Source organism: Parasteatoda tepidariorum, chromosome 7, assembly GCF_043381705.1.
Source record: "Parasteatoda tepidariorum isolate YZ-2023 chromosome 7, CAS_Ptep_4.0, whole genome shotgun sequence".
NCBI lineage: Eukaryota > Metazoa > Arthropoda > Arachnida > Araneae > Theridiidae > Parasteatoda > Parasteatoda tepidariorum.
The window spans coordinates 62,097,844-62,120,533 of NC_092210.1; the positions used below are offsets into that span (position 1 = coordinate 62,097,844).

General features: G+C 29.6%; 1 protein-coding gene across 1 annotated transcript in view; it reads right to left on the reverse strand.

Annotated features, from left to right (window-relative positions):
- Positions 1–2,509: 2,509 nt before the first annotated feature.
- The window catches only part of LOC107439816 (tubulin folding cofactor D), a 40,910-nt gene continuing 20,729 nt past the window's right edge, over positions 2,510–22,690 (reverse strand). The window contains exons 12-19 of the mRNA XM_071183787.1: positions 20,561–20,722; positions 19,668–19,868; positions 16,850–17,154; positions 14,909–14,966; positions 13,617–13,921; positions 7,541–7,692; positions 5,511–5,706; positions 2,510–3,814 (exon numbers count right to left, since the gene is read on the reverse strand). Coding sequence (XP_071039888.1) covers positions 3,242–3,814; positions 5,511–5,706; positions 7,541–7,692; positions 13,617–13,921; positions 14,909–14,966; positions 16,850–17,154; positions 19,668–19,868; positions 20,561–20,722 — 1,952 coding nt within the window. The 3' untranslated portion in view covers positions 2,510–3,241. The remainder of the gene's footprint in view (positions 3,815–5,510; positions 5,707–7,540; positions 7,693–13,616; positions 13,922–14,908; positions 14,967–16,849; positions 17,155–19,667; positions 19,869–20,560; positions 20,723–22,690) is intronic.

The following is a 22,690-nucleotide window of genomic DNA, read 5'->3' on the forward strand; positions in this document are numbered from 1 at the left end:
TTTGTTGTTGTTCTTTTATCTGCCATAAAGAGTTTTCACTTTTTTTTTTCATCGTATAAGAGGTATGGTTTTCTGGAAGAAATCAAAACTCGTTCTTAGGTCTCTCAGTGAAATTGCAGCGCGACTCTTTTCTGCACTCTCACTAACTACAATTTCAAGGAAATTGTGACTTGTGGAAAAAGTCAAAACAGTCATTCGGGTTTTTGTGAGACTGCAGAACAGTGTCTTCGATTAATACTGTTGAAATATTGGCTAAACTTTCCAGAAATATGGGCTTAAGCATTAAGTTGTAGCTGTTTTCCTTTATGTTGCAGTCAAGAATCACAAAAGATATAAGCAGTTCATATTTGCACATCCCAATTAGTTACAATTAATATTGGCCTGATATTCTAAGTACCTTATTTATTCGTTTTCACACATTTTGTAACCAAGTGACTTGCATTCTGATAGCTTTGAATCAGCAGTTCATGTTACTAGTTAAGATCACTTATGCTATGAGTAATACCTTGAGTGGAAGATCCTTAAAAGCCTGTTCATATTTGTTGTAATTCTATGCTAGAAAGTAACAAAGTACGCTAATTAAAGAACATGTAGATTAAAAGTTTGACTAAAAAAGTGGGGAAAATATTCGGATGCCAGCAACCAATTTCTTATTAAAAAAAAAATAGGGATTAAAAAGATTAATTTGTTTCACATTTGCATGATAAAGAATGGCTCCTTTTCTTCTATAGCTATTCATATGGATGTTCTTTTCTTCTCTGTACTAACCTTCCTTACTGTAGAGGTAACATAGTCTTATGATGTCCCTGGAAGACTGGTCAACACATCTGCTCTTCTGATACCTGAATGACGAAAGTCAATTATATGGGTAGGTACTAAAAAAAACCTTGTTTAGTTAGAAAGTATTTTGAGAAGACATCTCTAATTTCCACATGATCAGGGAAATTTGGAGTTAAAAAATAATATAACATTAATTACTAAAATTTGGAAAAATCTAGTTACAAACTTAAATACTACATTGCAATAATATTAAAATTTTTTGCCTAATATTTAGCTAAATAATTTGAACATTTTTGGCGTAACATTTGACTTAATAATTTAAACACTTTTTTATATATATGTGTCATATATATTGTTTTATTCTTGTTGTCAACTGTCCCAAATGAACACTTTTGTTTAGTGCCAATCGGTTGTCAGAGCTGACCTTGCGTTACAAATGTTCTCTCCTCTCTGGAGGCAACATCAGCAAACTTAATCTGTCCTTCTGAAAACCGAATGACAAATACCACTCTCATCAATTTAATCATGAGGCGAAGACATTCTACAGCTAAGCCCACCTAGTTTCCACAGAAAAATCTGGAGTTGAATACTATAGCCAAAACCTGGAAAATCCTGCTATAAACTTAAATGCTGCATTGTAATAATAAATAGCCAGTAGGATTTAAAGTGAATAAATCTAATATCTATTACAATCATTTCTCGTAAAAATTTCACTGCAGTACAACATGGTTGATCTTTTTTTATTATTTACATCTAAAATAAGTATCAACAGATTCTTGAACATTATCTTGTTTAAATTTTTTATTAATGCAACCATATGTTTTTGATGGAATATTGCTGTGTATAGTATGTAGTCTGGAATTAGTTGATACAGTACAGAACCCGTTATCCGGAAATCAGAAAACCGGAATGAAATTCGATAAATTTTCCCACCATATTTTAAAGAATTTTTTTTTCCACATAAGATTTTAGGATTTTTCTTTCTTTATTGAAAGATGTTTACCATACCATAATTTTAGAAATAATCATTACTGTATCGCTTTTTCTTCATTTTAAGATTATTTCCTAATATTTTTTTTTTTAGTTGGGTTTAACAATAAAAAAAAACTACTTTTTATAGCGATTCAGAAAACCGGAAAAATCAGTTATCTGGAATAACGATGGTCCCAATCTTTCCGGATAATCGGTTCCCTACTGTATTTACTTGGAAAAGTTTATTCATTTCTTTTCGGAAATTGAGAACCTTAATTTAAATTCAGAAAACATAAGTAGATGGATAAACTCGAGGAATATGTCATTATGGTCAGGATTAAATGCACATAAAAAATCATTTAAACAAAATGATTGAAGATGAATCAATGCTGTATGAATAAGGGGCAATCGCATGAGTTTCGCATCATTCATTACCAAAAATTTTTTTTTGTTGCATATGATTTTGTCTGGTGAGAGAAAAGCTTCCGAGACTGGAAGAATCCATATTTTAGTCGTCCTGATGAAAGACTATCGTGGACGTCAATTTCATTAGGACTATGAAATAGAAGTTTGGGGACTTGTCAGCACCATAAATATATTTTGGCTGGAATTTATTGTTTCATCTCGTAGTGTGTAAAATGTATCGACAGTTTAGATAATTACTTTTCAATATAACAAATTCCATTCTCACTTTATCAAAAGGGTGTAAGGTTTTCCTTCTGTCTGCCTCTTAAATAGTTGCAATGAATGAAGAACCCAAATTTAAAAACTATTTTATTTCAATAGCAAAATAACAATTTTAAAATAACATTTTTAAAGTTAAAAAAATACACAAAAAGTAAGAAACAAGCAGAATAAAAAAAATTATACAGCAAAAGTAACATTTTACACAGTGTCGAGAAACTCGATAGCATTAACGCAATTTACCCAGAAGCGTTACACCATAATTTTTTTGTATTTGAATAAAAAAATTAAAGCTTCCCTTTTAATGCATTGAAGTTTAAAAATTGGTTTTTGTTTGATCTTAATTTAATAGAAGGAAGCAAATTTAAGAGGCATTATTTTCTACCTTTTCTTTGAATTTAGAGAAAAATATAAAAATTTAATAAATTTTTATAAATTAAAAAAAAATTGGTTTTTCATTAAAAAAATTGTTTCCGGTACTGAAACAACTGCTAATTGCTCTTGAAACGTAAACATTGTCACAGAAGTTCTGCAACTGCAAAATTTTTATACAATGAAATAAAAACCACAGGTGATAATACAATTTTAAAAAAAAATTTTGATAAATAATTTTTCTAAGTTTAAGCTAATTTAAGAAAAGCTGCAGAAAATATTAGCCTTATTTCCCCATTTTAATTTTGAGAGATAGAAATCGACAAGAAAGTTAAAATGAAATTAATATTTTTTTCAAAATTGAACCATAGCTTTATGCTATTTTATTAGAAGGCCCAATTAAAATAAAAATTCAAGCTAATTTGAAGTAGCACTATTTTGCTTTTGTTCTTGGTGGTTCAAGCCCTAGTTTCTCACAGAGACTATTTCTCACAGGACGCAATTCATCGATTGGCTTATTCCAATCTGTATCACAAAGAATTGAAGACACTTGGCCAGCAACATCTTCATCTTGCACAACATCGTAAGTAAGAAATGCTTCATACATTTGGGAAGCCGTCACCTTTCTGACGCGTGGGAAACGGTGACAAAGGAAGATCATTAATTTATTCAGAATCCGTTTCTGAATATATTCGTCGAACTGCAGCAAATTGCAAAACAAGTCCACAGCAGCAATTATCTTCTGAGGATCCCTGGACTTATAAGAGCACTCCCAGACCAAATCCATCAGTTGCATATGAAAAGAAGGTTTTTCCTCACTTGAAAATTCAATGCCAGACAAGAGAAGATGGTTCGCCATTTTGAAAAAAGGCACAATGATACGATCGTTTTGAGTATTCTCTTTGAGGATGCTTATGAGTTCATCAGCTATATACTTTAGAAGATGATCACAGTCTGATTGCTTTGAAAAGAGATAGGAAACTAAGGCTGAACTTGAGAATTTGACCTGAAATAAAAATAAAATTCAAGATTATATTTTAAATGTCAGAAAATGGTTTTAATAAAATGATTTATCATAATTCAAATCATACAGCCGATATGCAGCATATATGCCACAGTGTGTCACAACCCAGTTTAACAGTGGTACACAAAGACTTATTAATGGAAAAAAAAATGTCTCCTGAAACTTTCTCAAAATTTAAAAACCCTACTTTTATACTACTGAGAGCAACAGTGCCCAAAAGCAGCAGATTAAGAATGCAGGAAGACAGTGTGGTGATGGGACAAACCCAATAGTCTGAATTGTTTTGCAATGGTTGTCCATTTTTGAGCAAGACATACAACTACAATACAAAAATTGCAAATTCAAAAGCCATATTCATTTCATATTGATTTTTAAATAATTGATAAGTTATTCATTTTATTTTATAAATTACATATAACTGTAAACTTTTATTAGCCATAAAAACTTTTTGTTTTATACATTACATTATTTTTAAAGTCTCTAGAGCTACATAAAAAAAAAAACTATGAAAAAAATCTTATAAACAGACTAATTTTTCATAAAATTTTTTCACTGTTTTTTTAGTAGATAGTGCCATTCTTCCTAAAAAAAAGTTCTTCCTTTAATTTTACTGAATAAACAGCAAATTAACTTTTGAAGGGTAATTACTGTTTGTCTAAGATAGGTACTTTTCCCGCCACAAAGTCTGTGGCAGTCTCGTGCTATGGAAACAAGAAGAGGGCATTTTAGGGCGGGTAGCTTCGATGAAGAGGTTTCCTTTTCTCTTGTCAAAACCAGTCCTAAAGAGGGACCCCGCACCCCTACTTGAAATAATCATACCTCGTTACCATAGTCACCGCCACAGCTCCAGACGAATGTCTGGAAGTGTACCTATCTGAGACAAACAGTACCGTTATTGTACAAAATTATTTTGTACAAGCTGTATATTGCAATAGAAATTTACTAAACTCAACTATTATTATAACATGCATGTTAGTATTAAAGAAAACTCCATATTAAAGCAGAATGAAGGTGTTTTTGCCTAGTACTAATATTGTTTATCCAAAGAAACAAATACTCGGTGAAAAAATCCCTAAACCCTAGAAAAACATTACTAATTCGAAACATTTAAAAACACTGAATTAAAAAGATAATCCTGTATCAATTATGAAGTGCCACAATGAATTAGTTAAATTTTTTTTTATATACTTGTTATTACTTAAAGTTTCACATGAAACTTTTACTGAGGCACTATAGCTTATTTCGGACCTAAGTCGTCCAAATCAGTTTCCCTTTTAGATGATTTTAATGTTAATCATCTGTTTTAAATGATAATTCTAGCCAACAATCATAACTTAGATTTCTTTTATAACATGAAAACATTACAACTCAACATATCAGAACTTAAAATGTTAGCAAATTAATTGGATTTGATATTTTCAAGTTAACTGTTTTAGTGCATTAAGTTTTTAACCTACTGATAGTTCTGTATGCAAAAAGTCATATTTTAACCAGCAGTCTTTTTCGCATAGCAAAACCGATTTTTCCAAGTACTTCGAGGGGAGAAACATTATCCTAATATTGCTGTTTTGCTAAACCGCCGGTAAAATAAATAAAAAATTTTAAGGAGAAAAATCGAGTTTCATTTCAAACATATTACAAAAGAAAGAAGAAAACAAAAGAAAGAAAGGAAACTTACTAAAGATTCAGTAAGCCCACCAACGCTTACAACAAAACCAAGAAGTAGATTTCTTCGATAACAAGGAAAATTGAGAACTTTAACAAAATGTTGAAACGTGTCACCAGGTGAAGCCCAGTTGATTTCACTGCAAACATCTTGATTGAAAATATCTAATAATTCTTCATGAAATGGAATGTGAGGAATTTTTGGTGAACTGAAATAAATAATTTAACAAATGTAGTATTAACATTAACATAAACGATGAACAATATAGGCATAACATGAAAAAGGCACACTTTATTTTTTTGAAAACCTTTAATTTATTTTAGTTTTTTTATGTATAGTACGTATTTATATGTAAATATACATACATGTACTTTTAAATTTTATTTTACAACCATCGTTGAACAGCCGAGAAAATTTTTTTTGGTTTACGATTACTAATGTTCAACTCTGTATCATTGTAATTTTGAACCCAATCCAGAAGACAAGGGAACTCCTGGTTTTTTTCTATTAAGCAAACTCTTAGTTTTGTCCCTGTTGAGTATCCACGTCTGTCATAAAATTCTTAAATAATTTATTGTAAGACGCATTAGTTAAAATCATCCAAATCATACTCATGAGTTTTGTTCTCGGGTTTTTTTTCTTCGATGACTCAAAAACCGGAAGATTATCTAGAACTATACCAGCTGCAGTTCTATCAGCATCTGCACAAATTTGCAGTACGGCTCTCTAGAAAATACCACCACGTCCTAGTTATACAGTCAAACCCCGCTATAGTGAACTCACGGATATAGTGAACGAAATGTTCGGTCCAGTGCCTTGCTATACATGTATAATGTTATTTTTTGTGGATATAGTGAACCAAAAAAGTGAAGAAGTTGGATATAATGAACTTTTTATTGTCTTCGACTGATTTTTTTCTTAATTTTTTTTGTAATAATTTTGAAATTTCTACTTCAAAATAAATACATATACTGATTTTTAAAACAATCTATAGAGGGGAACATAGCGATAAGTATTTTTTCTTGTTTGCTTCTTTTATCTCACTTTTCCATTCCTAAACAAACCAAGCAGATGCTTCCAACCTACGCAGATAATGCACCTGTAAGGTGTTGGTGGGATCAACATGCATTTTCTGTTAGAGGGAATGAGTAATTATTCATTATTGGTCAAAGGGTTGGACACTAATCTGTGTTAATAAGGTCTTCATTTTAAGTCCTTTTTACTCTCAGTACAGTTTAAAAAAGCCTACAAACAAGTTTCTCAAATTTAACTATGGCGAGCAATAAACGTAAAACGTTCTCTATTAATGAAAAAATGGGCATAATCAGAAAAATTGAAAATGGATGTAATCAAGCTGATATTTGCAGGGAATATAAACTATTCAAATCTACAGTTTGAAAAATAACAGTAATAAAAAAATAACACAATTTTTGCTACTACATAATATTTTTCAGTCATTTATTTGAATAATGAGTAATAAAAGGAAGGAGTTTGGGAATCTTTAGTTAAATTGCCTGCATTACGGATATAGTGAACACAATATAGCGTTACGAATATAGTGAACCGAAATTTTGGTCTCTTGAATGTTCACTATAGCGAGGTTTGACAGTATTCCATAAAAAATATTCTTTTACCACAGAATTCGGTTCAGATAACACCACTTATTTTAAATGTCTGTAAACATTGTAAATAACTATAATTGATTGGCTCCTGACATCAGGGCTATTCATGTCAGCAGAGCTTAAAATACAAACAATTTAGCACTAGTTTGTGAAAAGGAATCAACTTACAATTGAGAAAAGAAACTGGCGAGTAAGAAACAAAAGCAAGAGAAAAAACTGCAATGAGCTATAGATACCCTTAACTGCCAAGTGAATAAAAAGAATGGCATTATACTTATCACATTATAGCAAAGGGGGCAAAAGTGAGAAACGCGACCTTGAGAGGTCAATTTTAATTACAAGGAGTGTAGTTACATTATGCTGTATAAAAAAAACAAACAAACAACATAGTTAATGCATAGATTTAGTAAGTTAACCAACCAATATAAAAGTGTCTCAAACACTCCTCCAGCAACTGCTCGGGTTCTGTCAATTTTTTCCGTACACTGCTGCAAAATGGTTGAGAAAATTTCTTTGATTAAATCTGCTGAGACTAGTTCTTTGTCTTCTTTTATCACCAAACACAAAGTGTCCTAAAAATAAATGGAATTAAGGATATACTTTAAGTTACAAAAGTGAGTATGCAGCTGCATTGCATTTCAATGGGAATAGCATTTTTACTATCAGCAATTTCAAAGAGATTTTTACATTTCAAAATTGACATTTTTACAGAACTTGATTAAAGTAAAACTTAATCAAATACAAAATTTGTACAGCCTATAATTTGCGATAGAATAGACAGGTTTAAAAATATTTATTTTTTGAAGAATAAGTTATTCATATGTGATTGTTTATATGGAAAACAAGAAACAAAGATCATGCAATTTTCAACATATGCTTAATTATTTGCTAAGATACCTACATACAACAAAAAGAATTTCAAAAAGAGGCCAAAGATTGTATACACCAATTATAATCTATATAAATTTTCCATTAGAGTAAATAATACAATTTTTAAAAGCTTTGATCACTGCCTAACTAAGGATCTTAACAATTTTGATATAAAATTTTTTTTGGGTGAAATTGTAGAGATTGAAAATGCTAATATCGTAGGAATCAGGGTTCTTGGCCTACCCACAAACCCAATAAAACCCGGGCTTAAATGGTTTTATTTCTAAAAGTAATCAAAATCTGCCCAATCAATCATATCATCTATCAATTGCTATTTTTTATTGTATATCAATACAGTATATATTTACAGTACATCAGTTGTTAATTTTTATTTGATTTTTAAATATTAATACATAACCCCACTTTCAAAATTTAGTGTACTTAGATAAATATATAACTTCGAATGAATATAATAACTTTTCTTGCTTCAACAATAGAAAAAAAAAATCACTTTTTTTTTAAACAATAATTTTAGCTTTCTTAATGTTATTTGTTTTGAATTGATAGGTGCAGAATACAGGCTGGAATAACTTTGTTTTTCTCTTATCTCCTGAATAAATAAGTTTATAAGTACGAATAAAATAAGCACACAAAAGGTAATATAACAAAATATTAAAAATAGTATTTTTTTTATTCTTTTCAGCAGAATATTATTGTTTCAGAAAATATACAAATGGATGGAATAAAATATTTTGTTAGTAGTTATATTTAACTGCTACAAAATAATAATTTAAATATTAAAATTTATTAATTTTCAAACGGCAATAAAATACTAAATAATATGAAATTAACACTAACTTATTTTGCATTATAAATTTTATTTAATAAAAGTTTACATGATTGATTAATTATTTTATTGATCACAGCAAAACTAATTCTAAATACTTAGTTTAAAGAGCAATTAAAAAAACTATAAGAAAATTGTTAAATATACAGTAGTTATGTAGTTAGTTGACCTGTAAAAAACTTATTTTATTTAAAAAAAAAAAAAAAAAAACCATAAACTTACTTAACAAAGAAATAAAACAGAAAAAAGCATATTTTTTTCGACTCCAATATTATGCTTTCATTACTAGTCAAAGAAGAAATTAATTTAAGAGCCTTTTATTCATACCAGCATGAAAAGATGGTACTACATTGAAATTAAAGCTAATTTTTATTTTTATTTTAATTCATTATTTAATTATTTTCCCATGAAAGTTTTATTTTTAATGAAAATTGTTCTTTTTGAATTATCATTTTAAATTAAAATTTAAACCTAAAAAGTGTTAAATTAGGTGATATCTTAAAAAACCCAATCAATCATAGTTGTTTTTTTTTAAAACCCTGGTAGGAATACAATACAGATGCAACTAACTTTTATAATTCATTGCACATAAAATTTTAAATATTGTAATAAGTAATAATAATGATTGTTAGTCATGGATAGAGCTGGTATTCTTACTCCAAACTTTTTCGAGATCTCAACTTCAACTTAGATTCCATTAAAATTTTCGTAGAATCATAAGTAATAATTTATTTTTATAGAAGCTCTGTGTTCCTTTAGAGAGAAGAAAAAAAAAAACTTAGAATATTATAAGAATTAGTACATATAAAGTAAAGCATTCCCGCAACAGCTCATTGTGACCAATGACATAACGGTGGCAAGTGGCCAGCATTTTGCACCAGCCATTTGAATTTTTGCGACCTGCTGGTACCCATCGATCTGATGCTGGACGGGTTTCAAGCTAATACTGGAACTGGAATCACAGTTATTTTCAATGGCAGTTCAGAGCATTAGCCGTTGATCCATCATGGTTCCATTCGATCCCATGTTTGACTAAAAATGAAGGTTATGAATGCCCGTTTCTCTTTAGTTTATTTTTCAACATGATGACAATTGATAAAGAATTCCATTGATTACCTTTTAAAAAAAATTTAATCATCATCTTTTGCCTTTTACACTAATTCCAACCGAACATAGGCTTAGAGATTTTCAAATCATTTTTATAAAAGTTAATAAATAATGCATGAAGTTATAACAAATTAATTTTGCGGTAAGTTATAATTTAAATAATTGTCATAATATACATTTTTGTTTACATGATTATAAATAGCTGTCCAAACAATTAACAGGAGTCTTTCCTTCATTCAACTTATAGGACTTAACTTTTAGCTAACTAGAATCAGAATCGAACAGATCTTTCAGACTCTTGCAATAATTTCTTCAGGTACCAACTCCACAGCCCTGATCATGAATAAGCTCAAAAGCAGAAACTTAAGAGCTGCAGGAATTAAAAATATTAGGATGACAGTTTTGATTCGTTTAAAAAAAGTTGGTTACAAGGACACTTATGTTCATAAATTCAGAGAGATTTTATAACCGTTATTGAACAGTCGACCTAATTTTGAATTTACGACTACCAATGATCAACTCCATAGACTTATAATTTTGAACCCAATCTAGAAGATAAGGGAACTTCTGTATCTAATAATGGGAAAAATTTGCCCCTGCGGTGTACTTTTTTGATGGAAATAATCCACACCTGCGCCCAGAAGCAGAATATTTTCAAATGTTCTGCAACAGGACTTATTAATATATACAAATGTTCTGCAAGGATTTCACAGCGAAAAAAAGTTAGCTTTACATTAAAATACCGTATTTTTCGGCGAAAGCGCCGCTTCGTCAGAAGCGCCGCACCTCGATAAAAATGAATTTTTTTAAAAAAAAGTTATAGTAAGCGCCGCAATGGCGCTGAACCGCGTATATCAGCATCCTTTCAGAAGAGACCTTTAAATTACCATTTAGAATATCTGTATAATAAAAAATTACATTTTTTTATGCATTTCACAAAATAAAGTTTTAATTTCTAAATTATAATAAAAAATTTCTTTTTCAGCAAAAAAAAAGCAACAAAAAAAGTTTTCTCTTTCAGCAAAAAAAAAGAAAAGAAAACAACAAAACTATATAAAATAAAGTTGTTCTTACTAGTTGGCACCGCGCCAAAAAACAGAAGAACAGCAAAAAAATATTTATATGTTCAGTAGCTGAATTAAGGCTGAACTGATTACAGGAATCCGTAAAACAATGCAATAAGAAAAATAAAATAAAAATTTATTAAAAGAAAGATTTTAAAATAAAAAGATTTTAAAATTTATTACCGTTAACAATTTGAGGAAAAACTAATACATAATAACGAAACAGCTAATAATAACGAAATAACTAATAATAACAAGAATAAGAAATAACTAAACAGGCCCCAAAAAAATTCTGAAGAAATTAGCGAACGGGAAATAAGTTTCACTTTCACAATCTTTGAGGGTGGAATTTTAGTGGGTAGAATGCCCTCTCCTTCAATGGAAATAACCCAATGTGACTCAATATTTAAAAGGGGTTGGGGAAAAGAACAGGGTATGGGACCCCTAATCCAGCATTCCAAAATTTGGCACTTAATCTGATCTAATCTTTTTTTTTAATTTTTTTTTTTAAGAAATTTATATTGATAAGACAAAAAAAATCAGCTATATTCTTTTTATTTGGAATTTTATTCTGTTGAAGTAACTTACTTTATTTTATCTTTTAAAAATAAAAAAGCTTGAAAAAAAAATTATAAATCTGTGTCAAAAGAAACATCTGTTTCTTAAGCAGTTTAAAATAAAGTGAGAAGTAAAAACACTTGCATTTCCAATGAACAAAATAAAGAAATGGAAGTTGGAAAAAACTGATCAATCAATCTTGACAGCTGTGCTTGTGCTTTACCCCCAAATTTCCCTCTTCTGTTTGACCATAAATTGGCCACACCCAGTTGACATTGAAACTACCACGTGGACAACAAAATGAATTCTATCCCTTTTGCGGTTTTTTATTCGATTCATAAATTTTTTTTTATTTTGCCGCTTTTTATTTTTTCTTGTTAATTGTTGCTTGCGTTTTTTTTTTTTTATCGTTATTAGTTTTTAGCTTGTTTTTTGTTGTTATTCATTGTTAGTTTCTTAGCATTAATTGTTAAAAAAAAAATTTTTTTTTTGTAGTTCCCTGTTAGCTTTTTTTTTTCTTCTTGCGAGGTAAGCGTCTTTTGTTAAAACAAAATGTTATCTAAAAGAAAAAACGAGAACTATGATCTCGCTCCAAAGAAGAAACGATTATTTCTTCTTCATAGGATTCTGATTATTTCTTCTTGATTATATTATATAGATTATTATTTTGATTAGTAAAATTTCTCTTAAGATGGGCCAGTTTTAAATTCACCCCATCATAATCTACGATCGAAACTTGACTAAATTTATTGGTTTTTCTGAAATTAACAGTGGAATTGAATTATAGTAAAATTTGGGGGCCATATTGGAATTTCCGAAAGAGATCCGAAGTTCGGCATTTCGTCAGTCCCGTGAGTGTCGGATTTAGGGTCCTATACTTCCTTTTCTGTTCGCTCAAATTACAATTGCCAAGGCGCTAAATAGATTTCTAGCTTGCGATTTTTCCTTAAGCTGGGGGTGGATACAAGATGCATACCTTTTAAATTTTCTCCTTATGCGATGTTTTTTTAAAATTATTATTTCGTTTATTTATTTTCTTACAGGCTGCTGCCAAAAAGTTTGCTAAGAATTGGCGATGTTCTGCAGCAGATCGCGATATGGGCGAATATTTCGTCGACTTCGTTATTAATTTTTTTAAATAGTCTTTCTCTCAGAAAATTATTCCATCTTAAATAACTTTCCTTGACAAATTTTTTTGCTACTAAAAAATATTTCGTCGGAAGCGCCGCATGTAGGAAAAAAACAACTTTTTTTTCGATAGCGCCGCGGCTCTTCCGCCGAAAAATACATATTTTCATTTATTAAAATACAGGATCATACACAGATACTGTACATTATTTTTAAACCAAGGCAAACATTCTTGATTTGTTACTTTTTCAATCACTTTTGAGGTGAAAAATTTTGTTAATGACGATGAATTATTAATAAATTATTATCGCAGGAATATGCTGTCACTTATTCAAGATACAAATTGTTCTGCAGGACCTCGTTTGTTCTGCGACGTACGTCGCAGTTTTAGGCACTTTCTGCTTCTGGGCACCTGCGTTACATAAAGAAGAAAACCACGAAAACTTCCCCTAAGTAGCCTAACGGCAAAGGAAATCTAACCCATGATCTGTCTGCCACTGAGGATATTTTTGCCTCCGTGGTGGACTTTTTTGATGAAAATAATCCACACCTGCTTTACATAAAGAGGAAAATTAGAAAAACCTCCCACAGTTAGCTTAATGGCAAAGGAAATCGAACCCATGATCTGTCTACCACTGAGGATATTTTTTTGTCAGTACTGTGGTTGGTGTGGAATTCGTATCTAGCAGCCATTGCTGGGATTCGAACCTGGGCCACGCCGCCGAGAGATGATTGCAGTGATCCCCCTCCCCATGGCTCAATTCAGAGAGATTGAAACATTTTGGTTTTTTCACTTTTTCAATGAAAATGTTGTATTTTCAAAAGTAGATCTAAAACCAGTGGCTAACAAAGTTAAGTTGTTGTTCTTTTCATGAACCAAATTTATTTATGTAATGTTTTAAGTTTAAAATGTGCAACTTACCTGTATAGCAGTCATGGCTGCTTCTCTTACAATAGCTCCAATTTCACCTCTGCTGTCTAAAGTATAATCTTGAGTGCCACTCAAATAGGTTTTAAATACCACATTTAAATAATTTACATTCATGTAGTCATTTTCACTTTTTTCTGCACCAAAACCAACTGTAGTTACTATCTGTGATAGAGCCTTTATGGCATCTCGTCTTACTTCAGCCCAGCTGGAATGCTCTTCAGTAATTTCAGCACATTTGGACAATTTGACAATAGTATCAGACACATGATCTCTTAAAACAAAACTTGGAAGGGCACCTAAATGAAATAAAATAATTTTTTCAGAATATATAAATAATAGTTACAAATAATGGTTGCAAAGCAGATTAAACAATTCAAAACAGATATGTACTATTTTGAAGTAAAAGGTAAATTTAGTACTAATGTTGTTAACTATTCAAAGTATATAAAAAAGAGTACTTTACTTTTTGGTGTAAAGACTTATGTATTTTCGGAATGTATTTAAAAATAATGAATTTAAATTAATGAATTGACTTTAAATACTGCTTTAACTCTTTCTTTGATAAAGTTTAACATTCATTAAAATTTTTTTAATCTCAATGGCTATCAAAAGAATGATAATAGCTGTTTTTTCTTAAGAATAAATCTTTCAAAATTGATTTTCAGTTATATAAATTCCTTTGTAATCATGTAGATTTTTAAACAATATTTTTAAATGACTACAATAAAATAAATGCATTCTTTTAAAGAAACAATAATTATGCTTTTTCTTAAGAATAAATCTTTCAAAATTGATTTTCAGTTATATAAATTCCTTTATAACCATGTAGATTTTTTAACAATATTTTTAAATGACTACAATAAAATAAATTCATTCTTTTAAAGAAACAATAATTAGGTTAAATTTTAATTCCACAGAAAAAACTGAATATCAGTCTTATATTGCAGCATGGATTATAATTGAATTAACTCAAAACTTTGATACATTAAAGCTTGACAATTTCAGAACAGAAATAAATAACTGAGTCACCCAGTTGTAAAATTGATTAGTGTCTTCAAGTTTTTTTTTTATACTCAAAGAATAGCTTCTGTGAAAAAAGTTATTTTAATTAAGAGTAAATAACTTGTACATCGTTTAACTCTAAAAAACTAAGCAGTCAAGCCAAAGACTATAGACTTTTGCTAGTTGCATAGTTGGGACGTTTCTGTAACATTTTAATGCTTTCAAAAATTGTAAACATCAAATTTTATCACCTACCTATATTTTATATGAAATTTTATCACTTCTCTGTATTTCACATAAAAATTTAAGGGCATTTTTCTTAAGCTGTACTAATTTGTTCTGCATATGCAAAGGGAAAATAAAAATAAGCATACTGTCAATCCATAGTTGATTGAATGATTAGTTACAGAATAATAATGATTATCTAGAGTTAATAAGTTTTATGATAGTATGCCCATGTATTCCCCTACCCATTATAACACTTCGAATAACACAAAAATTGTGGAGGGGGCGCTGTCATGGGTTTATTTTTGGAATAGACAATTTTAACTTTTAGTGCCAGGCTAATATAAAATTTCAACACCTATATAACAAGATTAATCTACAAAAATGATCAATCATTTACTGCAATTTAAGTTACAACCCAGGTTCTTTATGATTCAGGTTTAAAATGGTGCGAAAAGGTACAAAGAAATACTAAATAAACACTAAAAAGAACTAAAAATGCATTATGCCAATAATTAAGTACTTTTTTTGATGTAACATATTGAAAACACTTACGAAAATAAATTTTTAAAAAATAACTAGGTTAAGGGGGGGGAGCCAAAATATGACAGTAGGGAAAACAATAGAAGAGTAAAAAGGAGGTATGAAGTCTTTCAACCTCAGCACATACATAAAAAACATTGACATTTTCACCAAATTTGTTGTTTAGAGTCTTCTGTTAAATTTCATACAAACACAAACACACCACATTTTTCAAAATATTACAAATAGTCACAATCTGAATTATCTTAAGCACTCTCATAACAACTTACTTTTTGAAAAACCATTTTGCTACTGACTTTTAAAGTGTCCAAGAAATCCAACTCTTTTTCACATTTGTCGGCCCACAAGCCAACCATCTTAAATATCCACCCCCCAAATCTAAGTCATTAGTAAGAACAGAGGAAGTTCTTAGAACCCTCACACAATATAAATCGTATCAAACGCTACAGGGTTATAAAATCATGGATGCCATCCCTTACTGGCAACAGTGTAATTGTTTACAGAAAATTCTCAGGCTTGCTACCCCACCAAAATAATGTCTTATTTAAATAAAAATTCAAAAACTTAAATACATATTAATAAAAAATCATAAATTCAAATACTTACTTTTTGTAGTGTCTAAATCACCTGACAGATGCCGAAAATAATCAACTACGTGTCCCAGGAGATGCGTAATTCCCCAGAGCAGTAAAAAAAAATATGTAAGCAAATTTTTTTTCTTTTTTATTAGTTGCTGAAGGAGGAAATTGGAATAATTCTTACTATCATATTACATTACTTTCTTTGATGTAGGTGCTTGGTCTTTGCTTTGTTTCTCAATAAGGTAGAATAATTAAGAATGAGCACATTTATAGATAGATTTTAAATAAGGACCCACTTTTAGTAAAAAAAAGACTCAAAAATTCAAAAAACCCGGGTTTACAGGACCCATAGTTTCTAAAATCTAGAACAGGGGTTTCCAACTTACATGAGACAGGGGGCCACAATTTACAACACAAATCAAATGGCGGGCCGCAACTTTATCAAAATTTCATGTAGGACTCTTTTATGTTTGAAGGAAAATTAAATATTACTGTCAGATTTTTATCAAGTTGCAGAAAACAAAAGTATTGAAGTACAGTAGGGAACCGATTATCCGGAACGGTCGGGACCATCGCTATTCCGGATAACTGATTTTTCCGGTTTTCTGAATCGCTACAAAAAGTCGTTTTTTTTAATTCTTAAACCCAAACTAATAAACTAAACTAAATAAAAAAAAAAATTTGGAAATAATCTTAACAATAAGAAAAAACGATGAAGTAATACACTAATGATTATTTCCAAAATGATGGTAAGGTAAACATCTTTAAAAAAAGAAAGAAAAATCGTAAAATCTTATGAGTAAATNAGTTGTTGTTCTTTTCATGAACCAAATTTATTTATGTAATGTTTTAAGTTTAAAATGTGCAACTTACCTGTATAGCAGTCATGGCTGCTTCTCTTACAATAGCTCCAATTTCACCTCTGCTGTCTAAAGTATAATCTTGAGTGCCACTCAAATAGGTTTTAAATACCACATTTAAATAGTTTACATTCATGTAGTCATTTTCACTTTTTTCTGCACCAAAACCAACTGTAGTTACTATCTGAGATAGAGCTTTTATAGCATCTCGTCTTACTTCAGCCCAGCTGAAATGCTCTTCAGTAATTTCAGCACATTTGGACAATTTAACAATAGTATCAGACACATGATCTCCTAAAACAAAACTTGGAAGGGCACCTAAATGAAATAAAAGAATTTTTTCAGAATATATAAATAATAGTTACAAGTAATGGTTGCAAAGCAGATTAAACAATTCAAAGTAAAAAAAAAAGAGTACTTTATTTTTTGGTGTGTGGAGATGATAGCTATCGACAAAGTCAACCTTCATCTATGAAAAGGTACCCCGATATGGAGTGGAGTTAACATGTCTTAGATACTAGTGAATTGTAGTTTTGTACTGGTAGATACACTACAGTACTCCCCCATCAGTATTATAGCTGTGACAGAATTCGATACATGGATACCACTAGTTGCTGTATTTGTGACAGACCGGGAAAGCTGGATTAAGGTCACTGGATTTTGAACATTAGTCATGAGAGCTGTATTAAGATCATGGTCGTAGTCGCTCCTGTGTTGCCTTTAGCAGTTGGGTGTATGCAGGTCGACGTTGTGTATGATCGAGACGAGACTGAGTAGCAACAGTTTAAGGTGGTGGATAATGTCGCAGTCACAAGTAGCAAGTAAACTGTTCCATGTGGACCATCCATTGAAGTACGCGTTACTGTCTAGGTAGGCATGTTCACATTGAAGTGGGCGTTTCTGCCAACGTAGGCATGTTCACATCATGTCCGAAGGTCACCAATGTGGGAACGGTAGCTATCGACAATTTCAACCTTCATCTATGAAAAGGTACCCCGACATAGAGTCGAGTTAACATGTCTTATATACTAGTGAATTGTAGTTTTGTACTGGTAGATACACTGCAGGTGTAATGACTTATGTATTTTTGGAATGTATTTAAAAATAATAAATTGACTTTAAATACTGCTTTAACTCTTTCTTTGATAAAGTTTAACCTTCATTTAAATTTTTTGAATCTAATTGGCTATCAAAAGAACAAATAAACAATAGCTGCTTTTTCTTAAGAATAAATCTTTCAAAAGTGATCTTCAATAATATAAATTCCTTTATAACCATGTAGATTTTGTAACAATATTTTTAAATGAATACAATAAATTCATTCTTTTAAAAAAACAATAATTAGGTTAAATTTTAATTCCACAGAATATCAGTCTTATACTGCAGCATGGATTATAATTGAATTAATTCAAAACTTTGATATATTAAAGCTTGACAATTTCAGAACAGAAATAAAGAACCGAGTCACCCAGTTGTAAAATTGATTAGTGTCATCAAGTTTTTTTCATTAACAGTAAATACCCTGTACATTGCTTAACTCTAAAAAACTAAGCAGTCAAGCCAATGACTATATACTTTTGGTAGTTGCATAGTTGGGACACTCCTGTAACATTTTAATGCTTTCAAAAACTGTAAACATCAAATTTTATCACCTACCTATATTTTATATGAAATTTTATCACTTTTCTGTATTTCATATAAAAATTTAAGGGCATTTTTCTTAAGCTGTACTAATTTGTTCTGCATATGTAAAGGGAAAATTAAAATAAGCACACTTTTAATCCATAGTTGAGTTGAATGATTAGTTACAGAGTAATAATGATTATCTAGAGTTAATAAGTTTTATGACAGATGATGTATACCCTTTATAACACTTCAAATAACACAAAAATTGTAGAGGGGGCCCTGCCATGGGTTTATTTTTGGAATAGACAATTTTAACTTTTAGTGCCAGGCTAATATAAAATTTCAACACCTACATAACAAGATTAATCTACAAAAATGATCAATCTAAAAAAAAAAAGGTTGTTTAAGTATTTTAAAATGTGATTTTCTATTTAACGAATTTTCCATATAACAAACTTATTATCAGGATTTAGCGACTTTGTTAAATAGAGGTCCGACTGAACTTACTTTTTGTAGTGTCTAAATCACCTGACAGATGCCAAAAATAATCACCTATGTGTCCCAGGAGATGTGTAATTCACCAGAGCAGTAAAAAAATAAAGTGCAAGCAAAATTATTTTTTATTAGTTGCTGAAGGAGGAAATTAGAATAATTCTTACTATCATATTACATTACTTTCTTTGATGCAGGTGCTTGGTCTTCATTTTGTTTCTCAATAGGTAGAATAATTAAGAATGAGCACATTCATTGATAGATTTTAATGAAAGATCCACTTTTAGTAAAAAAATACCCAAAAATTCTAAACCCCCAGGTTCACAGGACCCATAGTTTCTAAAATCTAGAACATATGTTTGAATAAACATAACTTGTTAGAGAAGAATTTTGAAGACTTATGTTAGACTTCATTCTTTTTAAAATTTAAAAATTAATGAAACAGAAACAGCGCAAAAATAAAAATACAGCTATTGAGTTATACTAGAGTAATTTCTTAATGCTGAAAACTTTATAAAAGCAAATAGATTTAATAATAAAATGAACTAAATCCAGAAGTAGTAATTTTTCAACAAAAACTTTTCAGCTTATTTGCGTGCTTCAAAGCTAATACATTAATGTTTTGAATAAAAAAAAGTAACAGCAATCAAATGATAAACACACAAAAGGAAATTTTTCTAAAGTTTAAAAGGTAAGAAACATTTTGTACTCACCAATAGCAAGGGCAAACCCACACCTTGTTTCCATGTGTGTAGAATCTAACTGATCTAAATAGTTCTTCAATAGCTGAGAGCAATAGGATTTGTCATTAGAAAAGAAATGCCTAATGAAATGAGGTAAGGCAGATATGGCAGAAGATCTAACAGAAACATCAGCATGTTTAAGGCAGCTATCCAACATCTCTCGCCACTTTGCTATAAGAACACATAATATCACTATACATTTATATAGACATTTTGAAACATTATCTACTTTTATTTTTCTTTTCCTTTTTGCAAAATTTTCATAATTTACACATTTTAATTTTATTAATATACACTAATATAAGAAACAAATATATCAGAATAAAAAGATTGCTCAATTTCTTTCAATCCATTCTTTTAAATTTTAAGTATATAATAAAATTACAAATGATTCAAAAAATTACATACTCAATATGTCATGGTCTAAAAATGAAAATATTCTGTAAATTGTAAAATTTTCCTTAATTATACTGAATTATTCATTATATTCAGTAATTAAGGTAAAATCTTAATTGCATATAATTTCTTGGGTATGATTACACGTAAAAAGCTATATTTCTATTAGAAAAAATTTGACTTGAAATGGTCTCATATTACAAACATGAGCAAAAGTTGAACATTCAGTAATTTAACAATTCAATGCAGTAAGAGTTACTCAATTGAAATCGAGGTGTGTTCATGCTTTTGAATAACTATTTTTACAATGTGAATTTTTAAAAATTCATATTAAAACATGTTTAAAATATTTATCACAATTTATTGCAAAAAAATATAAACAAAAACGTTTTATAATTTTAAACAATGTTAAATTTAAAGCTGGAAAAAAAAGAAAGAAATTACATCTCAAATTAAATTTTGCTTACAAATCAAGTCTTTATCTTCATGAAAGGGCAATGCAGAGATGGAGGACTTTTCAAAAAGCAAACATATTGCATTCCTCATTAAAATACCACCTAAACCTTTAAAAAGTCCTCTTTCATCTAAGATAAACACAAGAGCTCTGAGTTTCTCTATCACATCTGCACCTGGTGGACAAAAAATGCAAAAACACATAAGAGGCAAAAAAAAAAGAGCATTAAGATTTAAATATTTCAAAAAATGAATAACAATATTCTAAATTTAAAACCTGTTATGAAAGTTATTGAAAAAAGCATATAAATAGAAAAGTGCACATGAAAAATCTCATAACTTTAAGAGAATTAATTCTATTACTCTTTTATATTCAGAGCCATATAGTAAACAAAAGTATGTACATTCTCTATACAAATCAGCATATTTTAATTCACCTAAACAAAATTTACAATATATTATATTTTAGCATATGGATGTTAGCACTGACAAATTTAAAACTTCCTCTGTCTATTTGGTAATAACAGCACAAAAAAAAAAAAGATTTTNCTCTATACAAATCAGCATATTTTAATTCACCTAAACAAAATTTACAATGCATTATATTTTAGCACATGGATGTTAGCACCATAGCTGCCAACACGGATAGGAAAAAATCCAGTAGATTTTACGAAATAATATAAATTTAAAGAAAACTGTTACAAAACATATTAAATATTTCACACACAGGGAATTTTAGGGATTTTTATAGTCATCAAAACAGAAAAACTGAAATATTTTCCAGTTATGATTTCACATTAAATGATGTTGAAATGTTATGTGTATTATGTTTATTTATAATTTTGAATAATAATAGGCATTTAATTGATCAAAGACAATTAACTGAATTTTATAAATGCGGCTCGCCTCTTTTATGTATTAGTGACACTTAAATATTCAAGCAAGAAATAATCTGCACGAAAATTCTATTTCAATAGGGATTTTTTTAAGGAAACTTGTGAATTTTAGGGAATTTTTAAAAATGTACAAAAACGAGGAGAATTTTTATTAAACCAGCAGACCAGGAGAAACTGGCAAAATCCAGTAGTCTACTGGAAATTCCAGTAGAGTTGGTAGCTATGTAGCACTGACAAATTTAAAACTTCCTCTGTCTATTTGGTAATAACAGCACAAAAAAAAAAGAAATTTCTATAGGAATTGAATTGAATGTAAGATTTAATGGCACAAGGTCCAGAGAGGACATGCTGCGAAATTTCTATAGGATTAACATGGATAGCTAAAATCCTGCTGCAGAACATTCTGTTCCTCAATTATTTAAAAACTTCTGTGGAAAGATATTGATAATTGTTTCCGTGACATTTAAAAGCTTTCAACTCCAAATCATAATGGGATTTCTCTAGGAGTGTATTACATGTTTTATAATTATTTATCCTTAGTTTCTTATGTTAGGGGAAAATAAATAAAATCAATGAGGACAGTTTTTGTGAGCTATATGTTTAACAAGATAATGCAAAATAAGTATTTTGAAAATTTCATGAAACCACACGTAATTGCAATGATTTTTAAATGTTTTTTTAAAAAAAAAATAAACTTAAATAATTTAAAGCCACTAAAAAAGGCAAATAATAATAATAATAAAATAAAAGTTATGTACTAAGTGCTAATTTAGTTGTAAAATCAGGATTTCAGTAAATCTTGCTCATTAATTCACAGACATAATTTTCAATACTAATAAATAATTAATTTACCTCAGGGTTTGGTTTTGGACATGAAACATCAAAACCCTGTCAAAAAATGTTGAAATGTGACAAAAACTGGGCAAGTTCCTTTTCTGTCATTGGAAACATTTTATTAGAAGTCAAGCTACATAACTGTTTAAATCATTCACGATATATGCATTATAGTTATTACAGAACTATAATTACGATTCATACTATATTACAAATAAAGTCAAAATGTATCCCATACCCTGCAATATTTTTCTTTCTTTTTGGTGTTTTTTTTTGTCGAATATCACAGCATCAATCTGGTGGAAAGGCCTTACAAGAATAAGTATTCCAAAAGATTTCATAAAATTCATAGTACCTCAGTATATACCATGCATACTCAGTATGATATATAGTATATACTCAGTATATAGTATT